This window comes from Rhinoderma darwinii, chromosome 1, assembly GCF_050947455.1.
Source record: "Rhinoderma darwinii isolate aRhiDar2 chromosome 1, aRhiDar2.hap1, whole genome shotgun sequence".
Classification (NCBI taxonomy): domain Eukaryota; kingdom Metazoa; phylum Chordata; class Amphibia; order Anura; family Rhinodermatidae; genus Rhinoderma; species Rhinoderma darwinii.
Genome location: NC_134687.1, coordinates 638,562,055 through 638,588,262, shown reverse-complemented (window position 1 = coordinate 638,588,262; position 26,208 = coordinate 638,562,055). Strand labels below are relative to the sequence as shown.

Here is a 26,208-nt window from a genome sequence, read left to right as displayed (position 1 = left end):
TGCTGACACAGATTGGCCTGGATCAATTGGCAATTGTATGGTATTTGCACTTTTAGATGGTTTTCTGGACAGTGGAATGATGGATATCCATATTTGGTGTTTTTTTGGCCATCTACCCTTTACTGAATCTTAGACATCCATTACTTTTTTTGAAAACCTTAGAGTTCTCTGGATCTAAGCATTGGGCTAACACACATTTCGCCAACCTAAGGCTGGAATCACACATGCAGTTTTTTGACCCAGAGTAAAAAATAATAAAGAAAGTGGGAAATATAAATGAAGGACTTATACTTCTCATAGTTTACCTGCTGGATCCACTTTTGGCTGTGGCTCAGAAAACAGCATCAAATACTGCATGTGTCTCTCCAGCCTAAGCATATATTCAGACACAGTTTTATCGTAGCTGTCCCACTCGTCTGGAGGGTCCTAAATTTTTTACTATGTCACTTTTCATTTATGAATACAGTAATAAGACACAAGGTTCATGCTGAAAATACAGCTTCACTGCTTTGACAGTAAACGAGGCTCTACTCTTCCAGAAATCTACAACACTTTTCCCGCATGGATCCCAGTCACAGTTGATCTCCGGTACATATAATTTGGCTCTTTGGCAGATTAAGGCTAACTCCACCCAAAAAAATTAAAAATAAAACACTTTTATTGACTGTATAAGGTCTGTGAACAATCATGTTTTAAAATTATTGTTTTTTATTTTTTGCTTTTATAACATTTCTCACATTCTGAACGAATATGGTGTCTGCTATGTAAATTTTCTGATGAGTTTAAAAATTTAATTTGCTTGTAAAACATTTTCCAGATGTAAATCAAAAAGGCTTCTCCCCTGTGTGACTTTTCTGATGTTTAATAAGACTTGATTTTTGTGTAAAACATTTGCCGCATTCTGAACAGGAATATGGTTTCTCCCCTGTGTGACTTCTCTGATGTTTAACAAGATCTGACTTTTGTGTAAAACATTTCCCACATAGTAAACATGAATATGGTTTCTCCCCTGTGTGACTTCTCTGATGTTTAACAAGGTATGTTTTATCTGTAAAACACTTCCCACATTCTGAACATAAAAACGGCTTCTCTCCTGTGTGAATTCTTTCATGATCCTTAAGTTTGCAATTAGTAATAAAACATTTGCCACATTCTAAACATGAGTATGGTTTCTCTCCTGTGTGAATTTTCTGATGTTTAACAAGATGTGATTTATCTGTAAATGACTTACCACATTCTGAACATGAAAATGGTTTTACTCCTGTATGAATTCTTTCATGATCCTTTAGTTTGCCTTTAGTAATAAAACATTTCCCACATTCGGAACATGAAAATGGCTTGTCTCCGGTGTGAATTCTCTGATGATCCCCAAGTTTGCCTTTAGTAATAAAACATTTCCCACATTCAGAACATGAAAATGGCTTGTCTCCGGTGTGAATTCTCTGATGATCCCCAAGTTTGCCTTTAGTAATAAAACATTTCCCACATTCTGAACATGAATATGGCTTCTCCCCTGTGTGAATTCTCTCATGTATAACAAGATTCGATTTACCTGTGAAGCACTTCCCACATTCTGAACATGAATATGGCTTCTCTCCTGTGTGAATTCTCTCATGAATAACAAGATTTGATTTACCTGTGAAACACTTTCCACATTCTGAACAGGAGTATGGTTTCTCCGCTGTGTGAATTCTTGTGTGTGTAAAACAACCTGAGCTTATTGTAAACTGTTCGCCACATTGACACCTTGTGGTTACAATCTGTGATTGGTCAGGAGAAGATCTCTCATGATTAGGCAAATTATATGATCGATCTGTACTGTGAAGTCCTGGATGTACATTAAGGGTAATAAGGTTTACTCTTGAAGACTGCCGGATGATGATATCTTCATCTTCTACCTTAAAATTTAGCAATGACATGAAGTTTGCCTCAGAGTTCTTACTGGGATTTTCTGTTAGAAAAATCACAAAATGTATTTTTAATCCTATTTCAACCCACAAAATAAAGTAGACAAATGTTTAACATTGTATTAGGCAGAAATACATAGTTTTTCATGAAGTTTTTTTAGATGCAGTTTGAGGTACAGTTTTTTTTTTTTTAAGCCAAAGCCAGAAGTGATTCCAGCAAGAAGAAGTATAAGCCATTCCTTTTTATCCAACCCTGGCTTTGGCTAAAAAAACAAACTGCACCAAGTACTGCTACAAAACTTAACTTGATAAAACAAATAAGTTTGAAAAGCATAACCTTGCCGAGCAATCAAGCCTGTCCTCTGCCAACACATTAAGGACCTTCAATACCAATTGGGCATCACTTTAATACAACAAATTAATATTGTCATTGATAATCTAATCTTGGCCACGATTAATTTCTAATAAGATAATGCACCATGAGACAAAGCACACATCTCAGTCTGAATTCACAGACAGGACAATGAGGTATGTATATCTTAATGGCTGCACTGTCACCAGAGCTCAGTTTTATAGAACATCTTTAGGACGTAGTGGAAAAGATAGAGTTAGGTTATCAATCACAATCTGTAAGGCCATGGATTTAAAAAAAAAAAAGCGTTCCACAAGGGCCGGAAAAAACAAAACAGCAGAAATAGAAAAAATAAAAAACATTGTGTGTAGTACGTTTTATATTATTTTCATGTAACATCTGGCTGCAATTTTCTTGTGCGCAAAAAAATGCAGGAAAGAATGCCAGAAAGAAAATGCGCTGTGTGTGAAACCAACCATACAGTGTCAAAGTGGGGGGTGTCAATGGGAGCCCCCTATCAGCATTGATTGTGGTGTTTAAGTGCTTAAACTGAGTTTTCTCTGATCCCGGCCGTTAGTGCATCTATTAATCGCAGCTGGTGCCCCCAAAAAAAAACCTGTTACTAAGCCTAGTGCATGACCGGATTCATAGAACACCTTGTAGAGAACTTCTATGTGCAGTCACAGCTCCCTCAGGTCCTGCACTATGTATAACACATTGTCTTAAGTCTTACTGTAATGTAGAACTAAGGAGGAACCTCACCTTAACAAACCTCCGAATTCACTTTCTAAATTCATTATTACTTACCTGTGGTAACACCTCCTGGAATTTCCTCCTCCACTTCACTCTTACAAGGTTGATCGCCCCTCACTCCCTCTTCTTCATTCTCCACTTTTTTATTAGTCAGATCTTCCCCCTGATGCCACATGTAATAATTCAGTACAATACAGCAGAGAGTGCAAAGAATCTAACAGATGCTGATCTGTCTGGTGTAGGGCTCAGCTTCATCTACCTGATGATTCTCTGGGACATTGGGATTTTCCTCTGGACAGTCCTGGGAATACAGAGGACTGGGACATCTCTCTGGTGGATTTCTCCTACTGGATGCATCTGTAGGAAACACACAGTGATTAAATAGATTGTTTACATCTGATGATGAGATGATGGGAGTAGTGACCATCAAAACAGGTTTTTTTTCTACAACCAATGAATGTCTCCCCCTTCTTACACTGCTGAATGGCCCTTAAATCCATTTACTTTCTGCTTCATCTTTAACCTCAACCTTAACGCTTTCCCGCTCCTGTACATACTATTCGGTCACGATGAGTGCATCTTTCACGCTCCATGACCTAATAGTACGTAACGGGTCTAACGGCCATTCCGGCCCCCATCCTGGCACATGCAGGAGCTGTGACAACTGCTGTCTCGTACAGCAGTTGCCGCAGCTCCTTCAGCAGGGACCGAATGAGGTGGTCCCCGCTGATTAACCCCTTAGAAGCCGCGTTCAATGGCGATCGCGGCTTCTTAGGGGTTAAAATGCCATCGACGTCCCGCAACATGATCGCAGGTGCCGATGGTTGCTATGGCAACAGGAGGCCATACAAAGGCCTCCGACTATGCCATCTACGGGAGCCTAGTGGGTCCTGACAAAGTCAGGACCCAATATGCTCGCTGTCCGTGAGTATCTGACAGCTCTAATACACTGCACTACGCATGTAGTGCAGTGTATTAGATTTGCGATCAGGGCTTCCTGCCTTCAAGTCCCCTAGTGGGACAAAAAAGTAAAAAAAAAGTTGTATAAAAAAAAAAAAAAAGTTCAGAAATAAAAAAAATAAAAATCCCCCCCCCCCTTTTCCCTTATCAGTCCTTTATTATTAAAATAAATAAACTACACATAATTGGTATCACCGCCTGCGTAACGGCCTGAGATACAAAAGTATTTAGTTATTTATCCCTCTCGGTGAACGCGGTAAAAGAAAATAATAATAAACCATACCAGAATCACAATTTTTTGGTCACTTCACCTCCCAGAAAATTTAATAAAAAGGAGATCAAAAAGTCGCATATACTCAAACATATTACTGATCGAAACTACAGTTCGTTACGCAAAAAAACAAGTCCTCACACAGCTTTCTTGATGGAAAAACAAAAACGTTATGGCTCTTAGAATATGGCAACACAAAAAGAAAATGATTTTTTTATAAAAAGTATTTTATTGTGCAAACGCCATAAGACATAAAAAAAAATAAAAATATAAACATATGGTATCGCCCCGCAGAGTGAAGTGAATATGTCATTTATAGCGCATGGTGAATGCTGTAAAAAAAGCTGATCAAAAAGTCGCATGCTCCCCCATGAAAACTACAATTAATTCCTTAAGGGGTCTAGTTTCCAAAATGGGGTCACTTCTAAAGGGTTTCCCCTGTACTGGTACCTCAGAAACTCTGCAAATGTGACATGGCGGCCAGAAACCAATCCAGCAAATCTACATGCCAACTAACACTCCTGCCCTTCTGAGCTCTACAGTTTATCCTACCAGAAGTCTATGAACACATATGGGGTATCGCCGTAATTGGGATAAATTGCTTTACAAATGTTGCAGTATTTTTTCTCCTTTATTATTTGTAAAAATGTTACATTTGTACCTTCTATCGGAAAAATGTGATTTTCAATTGCACAGCCTAATTGCACAAAATGCAGCAAAAAGCTGTGGGGTCTAAATGCTCACTATACCCCTCGATAAGTTCCCTGAGGGGTGTGTTTGCAAATGGGTTAACTTTTGGGGGATTTCCACTGTTTTGACACCACAAGACTTCTTCAAACCTAACTAAAAGGAGGCCTCAAAATCCTCTAGGTGCTCCTTTGCTTCGGAGGCCGGTGCTTCAGTCCATTACCACACTAGGGCCCCATATGGGAGATTTCTAAAAACTGCAGAATCCGGGCAATAGATATTGAGTTGCGTTTCTGTGTTACAACCTTCTGTTTTACAAGAAAAAAAATTGAATAAAAAGGATTCTCTGCATAAAAAATGAAATTTGTAAATTTCACCTCTACTTTGCTTTTAATTCCTGTGAAACGCCTAAAGGGTTAAGAAACGTTCTAAATGCTGTTTTGAATACTTTGAGGGGTCTAGTTTTTAAAATGGGGTGTTTTATGGGGGTTTCTAATAGACAGGTCCCTCAAAGCCACTTCAGACCTAAACTCGCACATAAAAAATAAGCTTTTGAAATTTACTTTAAAATGTGAGAAATTGCTGCTTAAAATTCTAAGCCTTGTAACGTCCTAGAAAAATAAAAGAATGTTCGAAAATGATGCCAACATATAGTAGACATATGGGAAATGTGAACTAGTAACTATTTTGTGTGGAATTACTATCTGTCTTAGAAGCAGATGCATTTAAAATCAGAAATTTTGCTATTTTTCACAAATAAACACTGAATATATCAACCAAATTTTACCGCTAACATAAAGTCTAATGTGTCACGAGAAAACAATCTCAGAATCGCTTGAATAAGTATAAGCATTCCAGAGTTATTGCCACATAAAGTGACACGTCAGATTTGAAAAATGGTCTCTGAGCCTTAAGGCCAAAACTAGGCTGTCATTAAAGCGTACCTCCAATGACATTGCGTAAAAATATTTTTTTTCCACAGTTGAATAGAGCCTTTCACTACAATTCTAACAATACCTATATTACGCAGATAACTACTTTCTAGCCCGAGATCCAGCCATAATACATATCAGACAGTAAAACTAAAATCTTCTCTTGCTGCATATTGAAATGGGCGGGCACTTTCTGATTGTGACATCAGCTAAGGGAATTGAAGCCAGAGATTGTGCCCTTATATCGCAGGATGCTTTGCTTTTAACTCGTGCACGAGCTCAGCTAATCAGGTCACAGAATCTCCTGCTGCAATCTCTCCCCAGCGTATAGTATCTATACAGACATCTGATGCAAGGCAAGAGTAAAGACAAGTGCTGCAATCACTGGATCCCTGCATCATGCTAATATATAGTATGATTCTATATATTAGCATTGTGTGTGTGTGCGTGTGCGTGTGCGTGTGCGTGTACCCATTTTTCAGATTTTCACTTTAGTTTTTTTTTTTTTTAAAACATCATTTTTATTAACATTTTTTCACTTTTTTTACAGACATTTCACAGAAAAATTGCGTCACAATTTGAATCTCTCATACTTGCGAATATAACTAAAACAAAATAAAATAAAATAACATAACAACATAACATATATTTCCCATTCCCCTTCTATTATCTAGGTTCCATTTGTAAGCCTCCTAATGTGCCTGCCAGAAATTGCGTATGATACCATGCTGTGTGTCTAAAGGGCGTAACAATTTACACCACCTCAGTCGCTGTGCATTGCGTTTCTATAAATATTTGCCATTTAGCAAATAACTTCTTTGTTCCCGTTTCCTTCCTTCTTTCTACCTCCACCAGTTCGAGAGCCAGTAATTGTTTCAAGCGAGTCACGATCATGTCGAGACCCGGTGTATCCGCTTCCAGCCATTTACACAGAAGGCAACTCAAGGCCACCAGCAAAATTGTGTGCACCAAGGGGAGCGGAGATCTCGTTCCTCGAGCCCCCTCTTCCTCTGGTGGTCGCGCCTGATGGAACAGCAGCGCTTGAGGCGTCATTGGAAGTTTCGCCTTCCAATGATCCACAATATATCTGCGTACCATCTCCCAGTATCGTTCAGTCTGAGCACAGCTCCATACTCCGTGCCACAAATTTGTCAGGGGTGTGTTGTATTTGGGACAGCTCGTAATGCGATCGGGGAAGGACTGCGAAGGTAAAATATTAAAGCCATATATGGCCAAATGTATTAGTTTAAAATAGGTTTCCCTCCAGCTCCCGTTCACTATCACCTTCCGTACCGTCTCCCAACCCTCCAATATGGTCTCTCCTATCGCCGGATCTTGCGTCCATCGTTCCCATATTTTGAACATAGCCCGTGGGCGCGGGCGGACAAAATAATCCCCGAGTGCACTATACAACCTCGAGATAGTCGCCCGAAGAACCGTTGGGCCTATGACCTCATCCAGAGTATGAGTGGTAGCTTCCTTATTCAAATCTCTGAGCCTAGAGGTACAGAACGACCGCACCTGGAAAACTTGTATGAAATCAGCATTAACATTAACATTGCCCTCTAATGGATTGAGTTTAGCTCTAATTTCCGACCCTGTTAACCATCTCCTTTCCTCTTTATGCATAAGATCCCCTGCGTTACTAATACCTGCTTCCCCCCAAGAGGCAAATCTATTCCTACTCTCTACTCCCGGCAGGAATTCCGGGTGTCCCCACAGCGGCATGTGCTTGGAGAGCAGGTGAGGCAAGCCAAAACATTTACGAACCGCTTTCCAGGCCATGACTGTATCTCTCAGGACAATGGAGGTTTTGAGACGGCACGGAAGGGAGGCCACTTTACAATGCAATAACGCTTTTAAGTTCCAGGGTGAGGCATACTCCCCTTCCAGCTCTAAGTTGGAATAATGGCTCGTTTCATAAAGCCAATCCACTGCATGACGAAAGAGGCATACCACATTGTATCCCCTAATATTGGGAAACTTCAGTCCCCCCTCCTGCTTGCCCATCATGAGTTTAGTAAGTGCAATACGAGGCCTCTTTCCTGCCCATACAAATTTTGTGAATGCGGAGTTCAGTTTGGAGACATCCCCATGCTTCAGCAAGAGCGGGAGTGTTTGAAAGGGATATAACAGTCTGGGGAAACTAACCATCTTGATTAGGTGGCACCTCCCCAGCAGGGATAGGGGTAACTGGCACCATCTGGTGAGTTCCGCCTATATTTTTTTAAACAGCTATGGATAATTCAGACCATACAGGGTTTCAGGCCCCTTCCCTATCTTAATGCCTAGATAGGTTATGCATTGTTTCACCGGGGACATTCCGCATCCCAAGGACTGCCAAAATGCCCCGGGTAACGGTTTGCCCAACTCCAGCAGTTCACTTTTAGCCATATTGATTTTGTATCCCGAGCATTGCCCAAAGTCCTGCAAAAAATGAAAGACCGGCATTAAGTGTTCTTGGGGATTTGACATAAACAGTATAACATCGTCAGCAAACAAGGCTAACTTAACTGCCCGAGACCCCACCTGGATACCTTTAAATACTGCGGACTCTTCCAGAAATCTAGCCATAGGTTCCAGTGCTAGATTAAATAAAAGTGGCGACAGTGGGCATCCCTGCCGGGTTCCTTTATGCAATTGGAAGGGAGCCGATAAAAACCCTGAGGAGTAGACACGCGCTTGAGGATTATTATAGACCCCTTTCAAAAAGATCCGAAAGGCTCCCTGGACCGTCATCTTATCCAGCACCATCCCCAGCCATTCCCATTGTATGTTATCAAAAGCTTTCTCTGCGTCTAGCGCCAAGAGTGCTGGTCGGGCCCCTAGCTGAGGATCGTGCCTTACTGTTTCTAGGACCGTCAACACCTTACGCAGATTAGTCACTGCCGCCCTACCCTTTACAAACCCCACCTGAGATTTCTCCACCAATGCTGGCAAAAATATGGCCAAGCGGTTAGCTAAGATTTCTGTAAGTAGCTTCTGGTCTTGATCTATCAATGAGATCGGGCGATATGACCCCGGGTCAAGAGGATCTTTCCCCTTCTTGGGCAGCACCTTTATATGCGCTATTTTGGCCTCCGCTGGGAAAGTACCGGTCTTTAGTAAAATATTATAATACTCCACTAAAGTGGGGCTGACTTCCTCTCTTAGTGACTTGTAAAATTCTCCCGTGAACCCATCCGGCCCCGGGGCCTTTCCGTTATGTAGGGTCCTGATTGTGCTCGTGAGTTCCTCCACCGTGATTTCTGCGCTCAGCAGATAGTTCTGCTCCTGCGTGAGCCCAGGTAACTTTACCTTCTCCAAGAATTCCCTACCTTTTTGAGAGTCAATGCGCGTGTAATGACGGGGTGTAGGGAAACGGACAAGTGAGCCCTAGTCTACCCGCCACTCTGTCCCTGCCTACTTGCAACGACCCGCCCTAGGCGACGGGGTACAACTGGGCGGCGGTCCCTGCGCTCAGTAAGTGCACAACAAACACGACAAACATACAAGGGAATACAAGCAAGGGAAAGGGGCAGTTGCCCACGGCAACATCGTGAGCAACCAGAGTGGTGAATGAGCCGAGTCAAGCCAGGAGTGTGCGAGGTACCAAACGAAGAGCAGAAGAGTAGTCAGTAAGCCAGGGTCTGTATGGAGCAGGATCAAAATATAAGGAGCTGTAGCTGGGCCAGTAAACCACACGAAAAGAATCACAAGCACCGAGGGACAGGAAGGGCAGGCTTAAATAGACCAAGGGCGGGAGCTAGCTGAGTCTGGCCAGGTTGCGATAGGCTCTCCCACTCCTAAGCCTGCCAGCCTGAGTGGTGGAAGCTGGAGTCAGTCTCAGGGATGTAGATTCAGGTGCTGACTGATTAATTATGGGAGTTAACCCCGAAGCTGTGCCTGGCAGATCCTTTACAGCGCGTGTCCAAATAAAGGGCTTGATAATACGTACGCAGAATAGTGTTAATTTTTTTCGGATCCGCTGTAGGGATTCCGTCGGTGTCTCTAAGGGATACAATGTGCGACGGTGAATACCTCCCCTTCGCCAGGCGTGCTAATAATTTGCCCGCTTTATTGCCAAAGCGCATAAGGTCAGCATCAAATTGAGACCGATAGATGCTTTCTCTTTTATCTAGCCATTGATCAAATTGTCGCTTGGCTGCACTCCATGCCTCCCCCAGAGACGCCGATGGCTGTTGTAAAAATGCCGTATATGCACACCTTAATCGCTCGCTTGCCGTCTTGTACTCCTCAGTGGTCTTACGTTTCAGATTGGCCATAAATTGTATAATTTTCCCACAAAACCGCTTTTGCTGTACGCCAATACGACGGGTCCGTGCGGTGTGACGCATTATCCCCTTCAAATTCCGTCCACCATCCCCTTAGTTTTTGCAAAAAGTCTTCATCCGTCGCCAGAAATGAGGGAAACTTCCATATAAAATCCATTCCCTTAGCTACTGTGTCAGCCAGAGTAATGGTAATCGGGGAGTGGTCAGAGATGAAAAGATCTTCTATCGTCGCGTCGCGAAATCTGCGGGAACAAGCTTCGTTCACCAGTAAGTAATCAATACGCGACCACGATTGATGCACGTGCAAAAAGTGAGTATACTCCCGAGCATCAGGATGTAAACTCCTCCAGGCATCCGCAAGGGCAGTGTGTCTTAAAAAGTCCGGCAAGATCCTATCCCTCTGTTTCTGCGAAGCAGCCCCTACACTTCTATCTTCCCTAGATGACCTTACAGTATTAAAGTCTCCCCCTAATATCAATAATTTAGTGCGATCCTGCTGGAGTTGGGCTTCCAATTGGTCAAAAAACCCTGTGCATTTGGCCCATAGACATTATGGATACTAATAGTTTCCCCTGCATGTTCCACCACTAGATGGACCCAACGATCCTCATCATCACGTTCCTGGGACACCAATGTGAAAGCAAAATTTTTATGTATCAATATTATAACTCCCGCCTTGCCATCTCTTGCCGGCGAGCCAAAAACGTGGCCCACCCAGAATTTTTGTAGATATTTAAATTCTAACTCGGTAAGGTGAGTTTCCTATAACAGGGCTACATCTGGATGCAATCTCTTCATATGTCGCAAGAGTTTGGTCCGTTTCTGTGGGGATCTGAGCCCCTTAACATTCCATGAGACTATTTTCATGTTATTGGACTATGTCTAAGATGAGCTAAGGTGTCAAAAAGCCGTGATCGGTTCGGGGAGTCGGATCCATCTTTCCCTAATCGCCATGTATAAACATAGAAAACATGGCCAGAACACGGCCTATCAAACAAAGCTAAACTCCAACTCAAAGCCAACAGACCTTGTTGAAAAGGAATATAAAAAACGCCTGTGCCAAGGGCGGTCACCCCCCTAGTACACATTGGCATAGGAAACTTCACTTTTTTCTGTTGTGCACTAACACGTCCCTCCCTCCCCCTCCCTCCCAGACCTGCGCAGCCGAGATTACAAATCACTTAACGTGATCAAGCTGCACCAGCCCTTCGCCGACCAACCATTTCTTGCAGCCGATACTCGGTCTTCTATCAAAGGGTCACGCCCTTCAGATGCCGCTCAGATTACCACGCGCCATATCGACCTGAACACTGCTTCACTTCAACGTTGCCCCAAACAGCTACCCAAATAAACCCCTTCAGGAGAGAACCGGCCTTGTGGAACTCTCAGAGTATCCCACCAGTGAGCGTGCTTAGAACTTAGAACAGGCCCTAACTCTGATTCCAACCCCCTGCAATGTGAATACAGCATTATATCAGTATGCATACATTTTGATCTGAGGATATTTGACAACAAACTAAAATGCTGTAGTAATAGACAAACATATGCAATCATCAAGCATTATCTGCAATAACTGGCAACTTATCTGCTCAAGATCGGATCGGAACCTGCAAGTGGTCTACAGCGTCCTCAGAACCCTCTCTCTAAGACATAAAGGTCCTAAAAAAACAAAACTTCGCTCTTCAATCAGGAGACGTGGACCTGGTGCGGTCCCGTGGCCGTCTCTGCGGCTTCGGAGAATCCCCTCTATTCCTGGATCTTCCTCCGCGTTCTCCTCCGGGCGTGGGTAGTAAAGCTTCTGCCCAGGTTCTCTCCATATCCAAGCGACTCCTTCCGACTTCTCTTGGCTTGCGACGTGGGCTGTGTTATGGATTGCGTTGCTCCTCATGCGGGGAGCGGCTTCCACATAGCTCTGCCCGCGCGTCCTCCGCCTCTTTTGCTGTATTGAATGTCGTGGTCCGGCCGTTCGCTTGAAACAACCGCAAGATGGCTGGATATTGCACATTAAAACGTACTTTCGCTTGGAACAGCTCGGTACAAATCTTGCTGAATGATCGCCTGCGTTTCGCGACCTCCGTAGAATAGTCCTCGAAAAGTAGCACTTTCATGCCCATTATCTCCAAGGGCCGAGATCTGCTGCGATATGCCTTCATCATTGCCACCTTGTCATTGTAATCCAACAATTTAAAGATGACTTGTCTGGGGCGATACGAACTGCTGCTGGAAGATTTCTAGGGTCTGGCCCCACCCTGTGCGCCCTTTCCACCCGACATGGATGCTGGAGGCCCAATGCTGCTGGCAATGATCTCTCACATAGACGCTGCAACTCAGAGGGGACCAACGCTTCTTTCAGGCTTACAATTCGCAGGTTGCTCCGCATGGAGCGATTTTCCAGATCCTCTACTTTGTCTCCCAACTGTGTGGTATTAGACAACACCGTTTTAAGTTTGGATTGCAGGCATTTTCATCCTCTAGCAGCGTTACCCGTTGCTCTAATTCATTAGTCCTGGACGTTACTTGTGCCAGATCCGCATGCATGCGGGTAAGAGACGCTTGCACCATTTTTTCCAGCGCTTTTTGCAGGTCAGGAGCTATCCGCTTAGCCACTTCATGGGCTAGTGCTATATAATCCACAGGTGCTGGTTGCAAAGAGGCTATGGGCTCTGCCTGGCTTGAAATCGGGGACATGGGCTGGGGCTGCAGCAGTTCCTCATCCTGTGAATACAGCAGGGGAGTAGTGGCGGGAAACGCCGCCATCTTACCTCCCCTGTCCACACCCGCGGCTCGATCCTCCATGGCTGGCTTGTGTGCGCTCCGGAGGAGATATCGTTCCATATACCCCTGGGTACGTTCCTGTGTGAAGGGCCGGTGTCACTGAGCTGTTTTTCGCCACCAAAGTGACTTTAGCAGGTGAGCAGGCTAGTCGGGAGCGGGAGCTCAGTCACACGCGTCCTGCATCGCCAGCGCCGGAACCGGAAGTCCACTTTAGTTTTTTCATCCCCACATTCCAAAAGCCATAACTTTTTTATTTTTCCATCAATATTGCCGTATGAGGGCTTGTTTTTTGCAGTTGTAGATTTTCACTGCACGATTTATTGTGCCATATAATGTAGTGGGAAACTGGAATAAATAGATTTGTGTGGTAAAATAGGAAAAGAACAGTGATTCCTCAATCTTTTGGGTGGTTTTGTTTTTACGGCGTTGACTGTGCGCTAATGTGGGAGATGAAGTGACCAAAAAACAGCCATTCTGACATTTTTACGGCATTCACTGTACGGACTAAATAATGATATTGTGTAATAGTTCAGACTTTTACGGACGCATCGATACCAGTTATGTTAATTTCTTATCTTTTTTTTACATTGTGCTTGAGGGGAAAGTGGGAAAACAGTTTCTTTGAATTTTTTTTTATCAAAAAAGTTATTTATTTGCAGCTGTAATTCCCCCGAAAATCCACGGAAGAATTGCGGCCCCGTTAATCTCAAGGGGCCCATGCACCCGATCGTGTTTTCCACAGTCCGTGCATGGCCCAGGAGCCAGGCCACAAAAAGAACGGACGTGTCTTATTACGGCCATGTTTTGCGGTCCAGGCTCATAGAAAATAATGCATGCGGCCATGTGCACGGCCCGCGAGTTGTGGGCGGGTCGCGGATGAAACTCCGCGGCCAGCCGACCCGAAAATCACCGCCGTGCACATGGCTACTTGGCCTTACTGTTTTTTACTTGTCCCCCTAGGGGATGAACCAGCGATCGTATATCATGATACGGACAGTCTCCTATGAAGCCCTTCATCAGGCCTCCAGGTTCCCATGCCAACAAATCATGTCGCGGAGGGAGCCGTTGGAAAGTTACAGGGGGCCGCCCCCGTTTCTAGTCATTTAAATGCTGTGTTCACTATTTACCGCGGCATTTAATAGGTTAAACAAGCTGGATCGCGCTGAAGTGGCGGCTTTAGCACCCAGCCGATATGCTTGTTCTATGGACAGGGGCATTGCTAGGGTGTTAAAAGTTTTTTGTGTGTTGCTAATGGTTTTTTTTGTGTTTGATTTTTTTTACAGGTTCAGTTGTTGGACTACTTCACATTCGAGGACGACTTCGATGAAAGCGTTTATTTTTAATAAAATAGGTAACAAAGGTTGTGTGGGGGTGTTTATTCCAATAAAAAAATGTTTCCTTGTTTTTTTTAAAACTTTACTATTACTGCCTTAGTAATGGCCGCTGTCTGATTGACAGTGTCCATTACTAAGGGAGGCTTGGCTAAGGGTATGTGCACACGTAAACTGCATTTACGTCTGAAATTACGGAGCTGTTTTCAGGAGAAAACAGCTCCGTAATTTCAGACGTAATTGCTCGTCCTCGCATTTTGCGAGGCGTCATTGACGGCCGTAATTTAGAGCTGTTCTTCATTGAATTCAATGAAAAACGGCTCAAGTTACGTCCAAAGAAGTGTCCTGCACTTCTTTGACGAGGCAGTCATTTTACGCGTTGTCGTTTGACAGCTGTCAAACGACGACGCGTAAATTACAGGTCGTCGGCACAGTACGTCGGCAAACCCATTCAAATGAATGGGCAGATGTTTGCCGACCTATTGGAGCCGTATTTTCAGGCGTAAATCGAGGCATAATACGCCTCGTTTACGCCTGAAAATAGGTCGTGTGAACCCAGCCTTATATTAACCCTTCAATTATTAGCCAAGCGTGGTACTGGATTGTACCCGACTCTTCCCGACACCCCTGGTGGCGGTGGGTACTGCGGTAATAATGGGGGGTTAGTGTTAACATTTTCACCGGCTAACATTAAGCCACGCCTTAAGAATGGACGATGTCAATCAGCCAGCGGCCATTGCTAAGGCAGTGGTAATAAAGTTAAAAAAAAAAACACAGACACATACAAAAAATATTTTATTGAAATAAAAGACCCCTCATTAACGATTATTTTTTTTAAAAAGCCGTCCTCAAATCCGAAGTAGTCCAACAACCTAACTTGTAAATAAACACAAAAAAATTAGTAATAAAAAAAAGGATGGAATATCGTAGTAGAGTACGCTAATTAATCCGGAGTGATCCCATCAAAAAAAAGTATCCCACACGGTATCCTTTTTTTTAACATGAGAGGCTATGGGTGACGGATGCCACTGTATGGCATCAGTCACAGGTATACGTTAAACGTATACCTCTGGGAGCTCCCAACATCATTGTCCATATAAGGACAGTGATGTCAGGGGCTTCCTTAGAGTCGGAATCCACAGGCAGTGTGCTAGTAGAGACTCTGCCCCAGGACTCCGGCCCTGGGAAAGCTCCTGGCGTCAATATCCATATATGGACAGTGATGTTAGGAGTAGAGCAGGAGTCCCAGCCAGAGTCCGGGACTCCGGCTCTGAGGTTTGCCCCTGACATCACTGTCTATATATCGAAAGTGATGTTAGAGGCTTCCACAGAGCCAGTGTACCGGAGCAGAGCTTCTGCAAGCGCTCTGCCTGGGACTTCAGCTCTGCTCCGGACATCACTATCCATATATGAACAGTGATGTCGGGAGCAGTGCTGTGAATAGGGTCTAGAGTGAGGATGCTTGGGAGAGCGCACGTCAACGTGGTGCCTCCCCCTCAGCCTCTGTTCTGCATAGCATCCGTAGCGAGCGTGTAATGGCAGGAAGGAGGTGAAGGGAAAGTGAGCCCTAATCTACCCACCGCCCTGTCCCTGCCTACTTGCAACGACCCGCCCTAGGCGACGGGGTACAAATGGGCGGCGGTCCCTACGCTGTCTAAGTGCACGGGAGAACAAACAGGGAACACGCAAGGGAAGGGGCAGTAGCCCACGGAACGCCGCGAGGAAACGGAGCGGTGAATGAGTAGTCCGGACCAGGATGAAGTGGAGTATACCCAAGTGAGCACGGAGGAGGAAGCAAGCCAGAGGCAAAGCAAAGCAGGTTAAGCGGAACTGCAGCAAGGCAGAAGCACGGCAGAAACAGGCTAGAGCAAGCAGCAGTGGGGCCAGGAATCCAGAAGAATTACAATCACTGAGGAGGAGAACAAGGCAAGTAATAAAGGACAGGGGGCGGAGCTAACTCCGACTGACCAGGCCGCGATAGGCTCTCCCACTCCTGAGCCTGCCACCCTGGTTGGTGGGAGATGGTGTCAGTCAAACAGGTCTGGCCTCAGGTGTGGATTGATTAATCCCAGGAGTATACCTAGACGTAGTACCTGGCAGATCTCTAACAGTACTCCCCCTTTTATGAGGGGCCACCGGACCCTTACTAAGAGGACCCGGTTTAGTAGGGAAGAGAAGGTGGAACCTCCTGATCAATACCCCCGCGTGAACATCACGGGCAGGTACCCAAGTCCTCTCCTCCGGCCCGTATCCTCTCCAATGGACCAGGTACTGGAGGGAGCCCGGGACCATCCTACTGTCCATAATCTTGGCCACCTCGAATTCCACCCCCTCAGGGGTGAGAACGGGAACAGGAGGTTTCCTCGAGGGGGACCAGGACGGGGAGCAGCGTTTAAGGAGGGAGGCATGGAAGACGTCATGTATGCGAAAGGATGGGGGCAGCTCCAGACGGAAGGATACAGGGTTGAGGACTTCAATGATCTTATAAGGTCCAATAAATCGGGGAGCAAACTTCCTGGACGGGACCTTAAGGCGCAAGTTCCTGGACGACAACCAGACCAAATCCCCGACGACAAACCGGGGGTTAGCAGAACGTCTACTATCCGCCTGAATCTTTTGTGCGCTCTGGGACGCCTCTAGGTTCTTCTGAACCTGGGCCCAGACAGTGCACAGTTCCCGATGAACATCCTCTACCTCAGGATTATTGGAACAACCAGGGGAAACGGAGGAGAACTTTGGGTTAAACCCGAAATTACAGAAAAACGGGGAGACCCCTGACGAGTTACTGACCCGGTTATTCAGGGAAAATTCAGCAAGGGGAATTGAGTCGATACCTACTACAGGGATAGGATAAGGTAAATCAATAAATGGCATCTTTAGAGACATAGCAAATTCCACAGACATGATATTAGCAGATGAGCCAGAATCCACGAAAGCACTGCCCGTGGCAGTCCGGCCAGCAAACGAGACCTGAAAGGGAAGCAAAATTTTATTGCGTTTCACATTAACGGGAAATACCTGTGCGCCCAAGTGACCTCCCCGATGATCACTTAGGCGCGGAAGTTTACCGGCTTTTTATTCTTGCGCCTGGGACAGGTGTTCAGAAGATGCTTGTCGTCCCCACAGTAGAAGCAGAGACCATTCATTCTGCGAAACTCCCTACGTTGTCGAGGGGACATGGAGGCCCCGAGTCCGGACCCTTAGGAAGCTTGGCACCAGGCACCAAATCGATGGCGCAATCGTAATCTCTATGGGGGGGGGGCAACACCTCGGAGGCCTCCTTAGAAAACACATCGGCAAAGTCCTGAACAAACTCAGGAAGAATGTTTACCTCCTCCCGGGGAGAAATAGAGTTAACAGAAAGACATGACATAAGACATTCACTACCCCATTTGGTGAGATCCCCAGTATTCCAATCAAACGTGGGATTATGCAACTGCAACCAGGGAAGACCTAATACCAGATTAGACGATAATCCCTGCATCACCAGTACAGAGCACTGCTCCAAATGCATGGAGCCAACCAGGAGTTCAAAAACAGGAGTATGCTGAGTAAAATAACCATTAGCAAGGGGAGTTAATGAGTAGTCCGGACCAGGATGAAGTGGAGTATACCCAAGTGAGCACGGAGGAGGAAGCAAGCCAGAGGCAAAGCAGGTTAAGCGGAACTGCAGCAAGGCAGAAGCACGGCAGAAGCAGGCTGGAGCAAGCAGCAGTGGGGCCAGGAATCCAGAAGAATTACAAGCACTGAGGAGGAGAACAAGGCAGGTAATAAAGGACAGGGGGCGGAGCTAACTCCGACTGACCAGGCCGCGATAGGCTCTCCCACTCCTGAGCCTGCCACCCTGGTTGGTGGGAGATGGTGTCAGTCGAACAGGTCTGGCCTCAGGTGTGGATTGATTAATCCCAGGAGTATACCTAGACGTAGTACCTGGCAGATCCCTAACAGAGCGTTTGATCTTGCTAGCTACGGATTACAATTGACAACGAGCAGGGACTACCGAAGTAAAAGAGATGGAGGAGCAGCAAGACAGGGAAGAAGATTACAGCATAGCAGGCTAACGCTTGCAGTAAGGTAAATATAATATATTGAAAAGTTTTTTTATTATGTTAAATGGAACACATATAAAAAAAATATTTCATCTTTACAGGTAGACTTTAGATTTTCACCTTAAACAGACAAGAAAAGAATGAACTTGGGGTTTAATTACTTTGTGGTCATATTTTGGTGACATTAGGATTTGTGATAATTTGCGACATTGTGATTTTCCTCTGGACGGTCCACAGGATTGATCATCGGTATATGAGGGTGAGGGTTCGACACCCAGAGCCTGCACCGATCAGCTGTTCTGGCTGCCTCTGGTTGCGGCTGAAGCTATGCAGGGTCGGTGCCGGATTCAGAGGGTTTTAAGGCGTGCTTCTGTGCTCCCTCCTCAATATGACCAACGATATGTGTTAATCTTTTGGGGTATTTTCCTTTATGCATACTCCTTTTAGGGGTTTACGCTCCCTTTTTTTTCTGTAGTCAGGTCATTTATATACATAATTCTTGCATGTGTTGGTTACATACTATCCTTAGTTCATACAGACTGGGTGCCTGCTTGCATGACCATTTTTGTATTCAGATATACTGTATAATCCCGGGTTGATTTCCCTTGGTACATGTCACGAAGGGTTTGTGGACCCACTGGGCCGTACCGCCTTGGCGGTAAGGCAGCTGGCCAACAGGGCAAACTTGGGAGTCTATAGTTCGTATAGGTACATGTGGCAACTCAGACAGTAGCAGGGCAGGCTCGGCTAGGACTAGGCAGCAGGTAGACGTCAGGCGATGTGAAGCAGGTCAGATGTGGATACAGCACGATACGACTTTGGCACAGAACAGTGCTCGACCAGAATGGTATGGAATGCTAGGAACAGGTACAGGAAACACACTAGGAAGCCATCACATAGGCAAACTATAGGAAACAACAACGCTCAGGCATAGAAGCAGGGGGCTGGACCCCTATTATAGTCCAGGGTACTCACGGGTCAAAGTTCATCAGAATGTCCGATGCGCACTGCCCCTTTAAGAGCAGGCACGAGCGAGCACGCTCACCCTATGGGATCCGGCTGAGGTGAGAGGACGCGAGCGCTGGCGACTCCTGAGGAGGCTGGGAGAAGCGCTTGCCGACTCGTGGCTGCGGCTGTCAGTGGGAGGTTGGAGCGGACAGCCCGCAGCCAAGGACATTACAGTATCCCCACTCTTACGCCCCCTCTTCTTGGGGCCAGAGCGAGAGAGACATTTTTTCAGAAGAGTAGGAGAATTGAGATTCTCCTCTGGCTCCCAGGACTTCTCTTCAGGACCTCTCCAATCCACCAAATAAAAAGTTTTTCCTCTCACTCTCTTGGTGGCCAAGATCTCCGAAGGGCCGCTGGAGGCAACCGCAGGGCTGGGAGTCTTGGAATAGCGGTTCAGAATCACCGGTTTCAGGAGGGAGACATGGAAGCAGTTGGGAATCCAGAAGGTGGGAGGCAGCCGAAGTTTGTAGGCGACAGGGTTGATCTGCTGCAGGATCTCGAATGGTCTGATTAATCTGGGGGGGGGGGGCAAATTTGCATGATGGCACCCTCAGTCGGATATTCTCCTTGTGTCAGCCTTCCATTTCACATGGTCCACTGCTATTAGGATGGAGGATCGAGTCTGCTGCCAGATCTGCCGGAATTCTCTAAACGTGGAGTCAGCCGCTGGTACCACGGAAGTATCAGGCACCGGGAGAGGAATTCATTGGTGCTGGCCGTAGACAATGCAGAACGGTGTATTCCTAGTAGACGCACTGGTGTGATTATTGTAGGAGAACTCAGCCCACGGAAGCAGCTGCACCCAGTCATCATGCTGCTTGGAGACGAAGTGGCGTAGGAAGTTCTCCAAAATCTGGTTGATCCTCTCGACCTGACCATTGGACTGAGGATGGAAGGCTGAGGAAAAGTCCAACTTCACGCCGAGGAGTCCGCAGAGGGCTCTCCAGAACTGTGAGGTAAACTGAACCCCCCGATCAAACACAATATGCTACGGCAAGCCGTGCAGGCGAAAGATGTGTTGGATGAATAGCTTGGCCAACTGAAGAGCAGAAGGAAGACCAGTCAGAGGAACGAAGTGGGCCATCTTCGAAAATCGGTCCACCACCACCCAGACAGCACTGCATCCAGCAGAGAGAGGCAGGTCCGTGGTAAAGTCCATAGCTATATGCTGCCAGGGAGAATTGGGCACAGCCAATGGCTGGAGCAGACCAGTAGGTCTGGAGTGGGCGGCCTAGTTGGCTGCAAAAACAGAACAGGAAGAAACGAAGTCCACAGTATCCTTGGGCAGCGTGGGCCACCAGAAATTACGAGCAATCAAATCCCGGGTCTTACGTACCCCCGCGTGACCTGCCAGTCTAGAGGAGTGTTCCCAGCAGAGGATTCTACCACGATCAGCCAGGCGCAGAAAAGTCCTCCCTGGAGGAATGTCCCCAACTTGCAGGGGATTGACAGAGACAATGCAAGACGGATCAATAATGTTCTGTGAACTCTCTATGTTGTCTTCCGTCTCGAAAGACCTGGACAAGAAATCGGCCCTCACATTCTTGTCGGCCGGGCAATAATGAAGCTCAAACTGGAACCTTGTAAAGAACAGTGACCATCTGGCCTGATGAGGTTCAGCCGTTGGGCCGTCTGGAGGTAGGTCAGATTCTTGTGGTCCGTAAAAATCAGTCGGATGAACTGCGCCCTCTAGTAGATTTCTCCACTCTTCCAGAGCCAATTTGATGGCCAGTAACTCCCGATCCCCAATCGAGTAGTTGCGTTCTGCGGAAGAGAAGAGCTTGGAAAAGTATCCACATACCCTTGACTTGCCCTTGGGACCTCTCTGGAACAGGAGTGCACCAGCACCGACAGAGGACGCATCCACCTCCAACGTGAACTGCAGAGAGACATCCGGATGATGAAGGATAGAGGCTGATGTGAAGACACTCTTCAGGCCATTGAATGCGGACTCTGCCTCGGGAGTCCACACCTTGGCGTTCATACCCTTCTAAGTGAGGTTAGAGATGGGAGAAGTCAGTAAGGAGAAGTTTTGGAATAAACTGCCTGTAAATATTAGCGAATCCCAAAAAGCGCTGTATGGCCCTCAAGGGTGTGGCCATTCCAGGACAGACTTTACCTTTCCAGGATCCATCTCGGGACCTCGATTCGAGACAATGTAGCCCAGGAAAGGTAGAGCATCTTTGTCAAACACGCACTTCTCCAACTTGGCGTATAGACGATTCTCCCTTAACCATAGCAGAACTTGTCGGAAATGTCTCTGGTGCGTCATAGAATCTGGAGAAAAAAATCAAGATATTATCAAGCAAGACTACTAAACAAACATAGAGGAGGTCACGGAAAATGTCATTCAATTCACAAACTCCTGGAAGACCGCGGGAGCATTACACAGGCCGAAGGGCATTACTAGATACTCATAGTGTCCATCACGAGTGTTAAATGCAGTCTTCCATTTATCACCCTGGCGAATCCAGACTAGGTTGTAAGCCCCACGCAGGTCTAGTTTAGAAAAAATGTTGGCACCACGTATACGATCAAACAGTTCAGAGATCATTGGCTACGGATATTTAGTCTTCACTGTGATCTGGTTGAGACCACGGTAGTCGATGCAAGAACAAAGAGAGCCATCTTTCTTTTTGACAAAGAAGAACCCGGCTCCTGCCGGGGAGGAAGACTTTCGTGTGAAGCCCCTCTCCAAATTCACTTTCACATAGGCGGACATGGACAGAGTTTCTGGCAAGGAGAGAAGATATATCCTATCACGGGGAAGGGATGCACCAGGAATCAGTTCAATAGGGCAGTCATACACCCGATGTGGGGGCAATGTCTTCGCCTCCCTCTTGCTGAAGATGTCCGAAAATGCAGCATAATGACTCGGCAATCCTGCCAATGACTGAGGCAGCGAAGGCTGAGCCGAACGAATCTGCACCAGGCAATGACTTTGACACTCAGGGCCCCACTGGAGAACCTCTCCAGAATTCCAGTCCAGGACTGGGGCATGCAGTCAGAGCCATGGCAGGCCAAGCAACACAGGGTTAACAGCTTTAGACAGGACATAGAAAGACAGAAGTTCGGAGTCAAGGGCTCCCACATGGAGCCTCAGCGGCTTGGTCACAGCTATAACAGGGTCTGACAGAGGTAGTCCATTCACTGAGGCAACTGTCAACATGCTCTCCAGATGGGTGGTGGGCAATTGCAGAAGATCCACCAGATCTCTGCAGATGAAATTAGCAGCAGATCCAGATACACAGAGACCTGATGCGTTTTCTCGCCGGACACAATGATCACAGGTATGGACAATTTAGACGGAAGTCCATCTTAACCCAAGGTTGTCACTCCTAGCAACCCTAGGTTTTGGGATCTTTGGGGACACTGGTGCACAAGATGGCCCTCGAGGCCGCAATAAAGACAGAGTCCAGATGTGCGTCTGTGTTGTCTCTCCTGAGTAGATAACTTATACTGGTCCATTATTACAGACTCCTTAGGAGGATCGACATATGAGGACAGCTGGGGTTGCTGCAAAGTAGGGGCCAGACTAGGAAGGGCTCCCTCCCGTCGAATCTCTTGGAGGCGTTCTCGGATTCGTATATCAATCCAGGCAGAAAGAAGGATTAGGTCATCCAGGGTAGACGGCAGATCCCGGGCGGCAAGTGCGTCCTTAATTCTAGAAGATAGTCCATGTCAGAATGCAGCCACCAGAGCCTCATTGTTCCATAAGAGCTCTCCCGCCAGGGTGCGGAAGTGGATGGCGTACTCACTCACGGAGGTGTCTCCTTGGCGCAGGTTAATCAAAGAGGCCGCTGCAGATGAGACCGGTCCAGACTCCTCAAACACCATGCGAAAAGTCCAGAGGAAGGCTAGGAAGTCACGGGTCTCTAGTCCTTGTCTCTCCCAGATAGGGTTAGCCCATGCAAGAGCCTTGCCAGTGAGGCGAGAGATGATAAAAGCGACCCTGGCGCCATCAGACGAAAATATCCAAGCATACAGGCTGAAGTGGATCTGGCATTGATTAAGAAATCCACGACAGGTACTTGCTTCTCCATCATAGCGGTCAGAAAAGTGGCAAAGAAACACGTGGGTCAATACTGTCAAGAGGTGTAGTCTGAAGATCAACATTGCCAGGTGTAGTAGGAGGAACAGCAGCTTGTGCCTCCTGCCGACGTGCAAGAATGTTCGTCTGTAGTTGGTCCTGTTGAGACCAGAGGTCTAGCATATCCGCTCGCATCTCGAGACGTCGTCATAGTCTTGAATCGACCAGCGGGGTCCATGGCCTGAGTGTACTGTCACGAAGGGTCTGTGGACCCACTGGGCCGTACCGCCTTGGCGGTAAGGCAGCTGGCCAACAGGGCGCAGGTTGGAGTCTATAGTTCGTATAGGTAACTGTGGCAGATCAGACAGTAGCAGGGCAGGCTCAGCTAGGACTAGGCAGTAGGTAGACATGAGGTGACAGGAAGCAGGTCAGACGTGGATACAGCACGACACGTCTTTGGCACAGCACAGTGCTTGACCAGGATGGTATGGAATGCTAGGAACAGGAACAGTTACAGGAAACACACTAGGAGGCCATCACATAAACAAACTATAGGAAACATCAACAACGCTCAGGCATAGAAGCAGGGGGCTGGACCCCTCTTATAGTCCAGGGTACTCACGGGTCAAAGTTCATCAGAATTTCCGATGCGTGCTGCCCCTTTAAGAGCGGGAACGGGCGTGCGCGCGCACCCTACGGGATCCGGCTGAGGTGAGTGGACGCAAGGACTGGCGTCTCCTGAGGCTGGGGCCAGCACTTGCCGACTCGTGGCTGCGGCTGTCAGGGGGAGTTTGGAGCTGACGGCCCGCAGCCACGGACATTACAGTATATTTGTTACATCAGTGTGCACATTCCTTTTTTAGGCTATGTTGCAGTACTTTCAATATAGTCCTTACTATATGCCCCTTGCATGCCTCCAGCCTGAATTGGATGGTTAGCTTTGTGGCATTTGACTTTACCTTCATTGATACCTTGTGCTGCATTGTATGTCTCCGTATCTAGACATTGTACACTCATTTGCATATCAACAGAATGTGTATACATGTTCTATACACATCATTAATGGGCCTGGAGTAAATGGAGTGTTATGCTTCTTTTTTGTGTCTTCGGACATTTTCGATCTTGTCCCTAATTGTTTCTCTCACACATTGTTAACTGTGCTTTTTTTTATATACAAATAGAGATTTTATATATAAAGGATATATATTTTGGTAATATACATAGGAAGTTTAGCCTTCATTTTGTAGGTTCAGGATCCAGGCTGCCATATGTAACTTGTCCACATGGGGATGAAAAACTTGTCCCTGAGACAGAAGGTCCTTGGACCAAGGGTTAATTTATGGTTCTTCTAATGCAGGGTTGTTTAGGAGAGGAAACCATTATTTATTTGGCCATACTGGTGCAATCGTAATCACCATAGACGTTTCTTCCTGAATCTTCCTCAGAACCCTGAGGATCATGGGCAGCAGAGGTAGGGCGGAACCCAGTTGAAACTCCTATTTTTGGGAATTGCATCCACTCCTGAATTTATGTCCCCTGGATTTAGAGAGAAGTATTTCTTCACTTTCGCATTCTGGTGGGAAGCAAATAAGCCTATCTGGGGAAATCCCTATTTTATGGTTAAGCATAGGAAGTTTATCTTTTTAGGTTCCACTACCCTGGGTTTAGGTTTTTCCTGCCTAGAAAGTCTGCCACCACATTGTTTGTTCCCTGCAACTGTACTGGAGGCACCAAAATCACATTCTCTTCTGCCCAGGAATAGATTTTGTTTGACAGGGATTGCAATAATTAGCTTCTTGTACCGACTTGAAATGAAAGCGCGGTTGTGTTGTCTGAGCACATCTGCACATTTTTGTAGTGTAATTTTATAGAAAGCACTTTTAATGCTTCCCAGACTGCATTTAGCTCCCTGAATTTGCTAGACATTCTTGCTTGCACATGATCCCAATGCCTTTGGAAAGAGAGGAGAGCAATGCATGCCTCAGCCCCCGAGACTTGCATCTATTGTTAAGTCGCCGTTGAGCCCAAAAAAATACCCCTTTTGTAGGTTGTCTACAGACTCCCACCAACTTAGGAAAGACCCTACATGATCTGGGATAAAAATCATTCTCTCCAGGGAATATAACCTTTTGTTGTTCTAAAATAGAATTGATCACTGGAAGAAAACGGGATTGGGGCCATCGAATCGTGAGGGATGTAGGCTCTCTCTGATCCTAGTAGTGTCATCCTTGGGGACAAACAGGAGTTTTTGTATCTTTAAATAGTCCCTTTCTCCTGGATCTTTGTAACCTTCTCTAAGCGAAAAAAGTACATTCGAAGCCAGAGTCTATTAGAATCCCCCAACAAAATTTTACGTGTTGGAGAGACATTGGATTTTTTCCAATTCCTTAGCCGGGATAAAAGACGAATGTCTGGGGGATGTGATCTTTCAACAGTTCTTCTGTCCTGGCCACCATCAGCAGATCGTCCAGGTAAGTTGTAATCAGAATTCCTGACTTCCTCGGTAAGGCTCCATCATTAATTTTGCGAACAATTTGGGCGCGGTTGTTAGCCAAATGGAAAGACCTGAAAAATAAGCGCGATGTATTTTTGTCACCACGAAAACGCCAACCTCAGAAGTTTTTGAACGATGACTACAGATTGGTACATGGTAGTATGCTTCCGAAAGATCCAACGATGCCATAAACATTCCTTTTTTGCAAAAGGTTTACTCTGGACTTTGTGGTTTCCATATTAAATCTTTCGTACTGGATGATTATGTTAAAAAAAAAATCATTTATTATAAAACAAAAAGTTCCATTTGATTTTGGAACCACAAATATTGTTGAATAAAACCCGACCTCTTTGATCCACTCCGATGAGAATAATTACTCCAGTAT

At 46.0% G+C, this 26,208-nt stretch overlaps 1 protein-coding gene across 2 annotated transcripts in view; it reads right to left on the bottom strand.

Annotated features, from left to right (window-relative positions):
- Positions 1-678: 678 nt before the first annotated feature.
- The window catches only part of LOC142663491 (uncharacterized), a 40,569-nt gene continuing 15,039 nt past the window's right edge, over positions 679-26,208 (bottom strand). For both annotated transcript variants that reach the window (XM_075842306.1, XM_075842224.1), the window contains exons 5-7: positions 3,272-3,369; positions 3,067-3,175; positions 679-1,951 (exon numbers count right to left, since the gene is read on the bottom strand). In XM_075842306.1, coding sequence (XP_075698421.1) covers positions 825-1,951; positions 3,067-3,175; positions 3,272-3,369 — 1,334 coding nt within the window. In that variant the 3' untranslated portion in view covers positions 679-824. The remainder of the gene's footprint in view (positions 1,952-3,066; positions 3,176-3,271; positions 3,370-26,208) is intronic.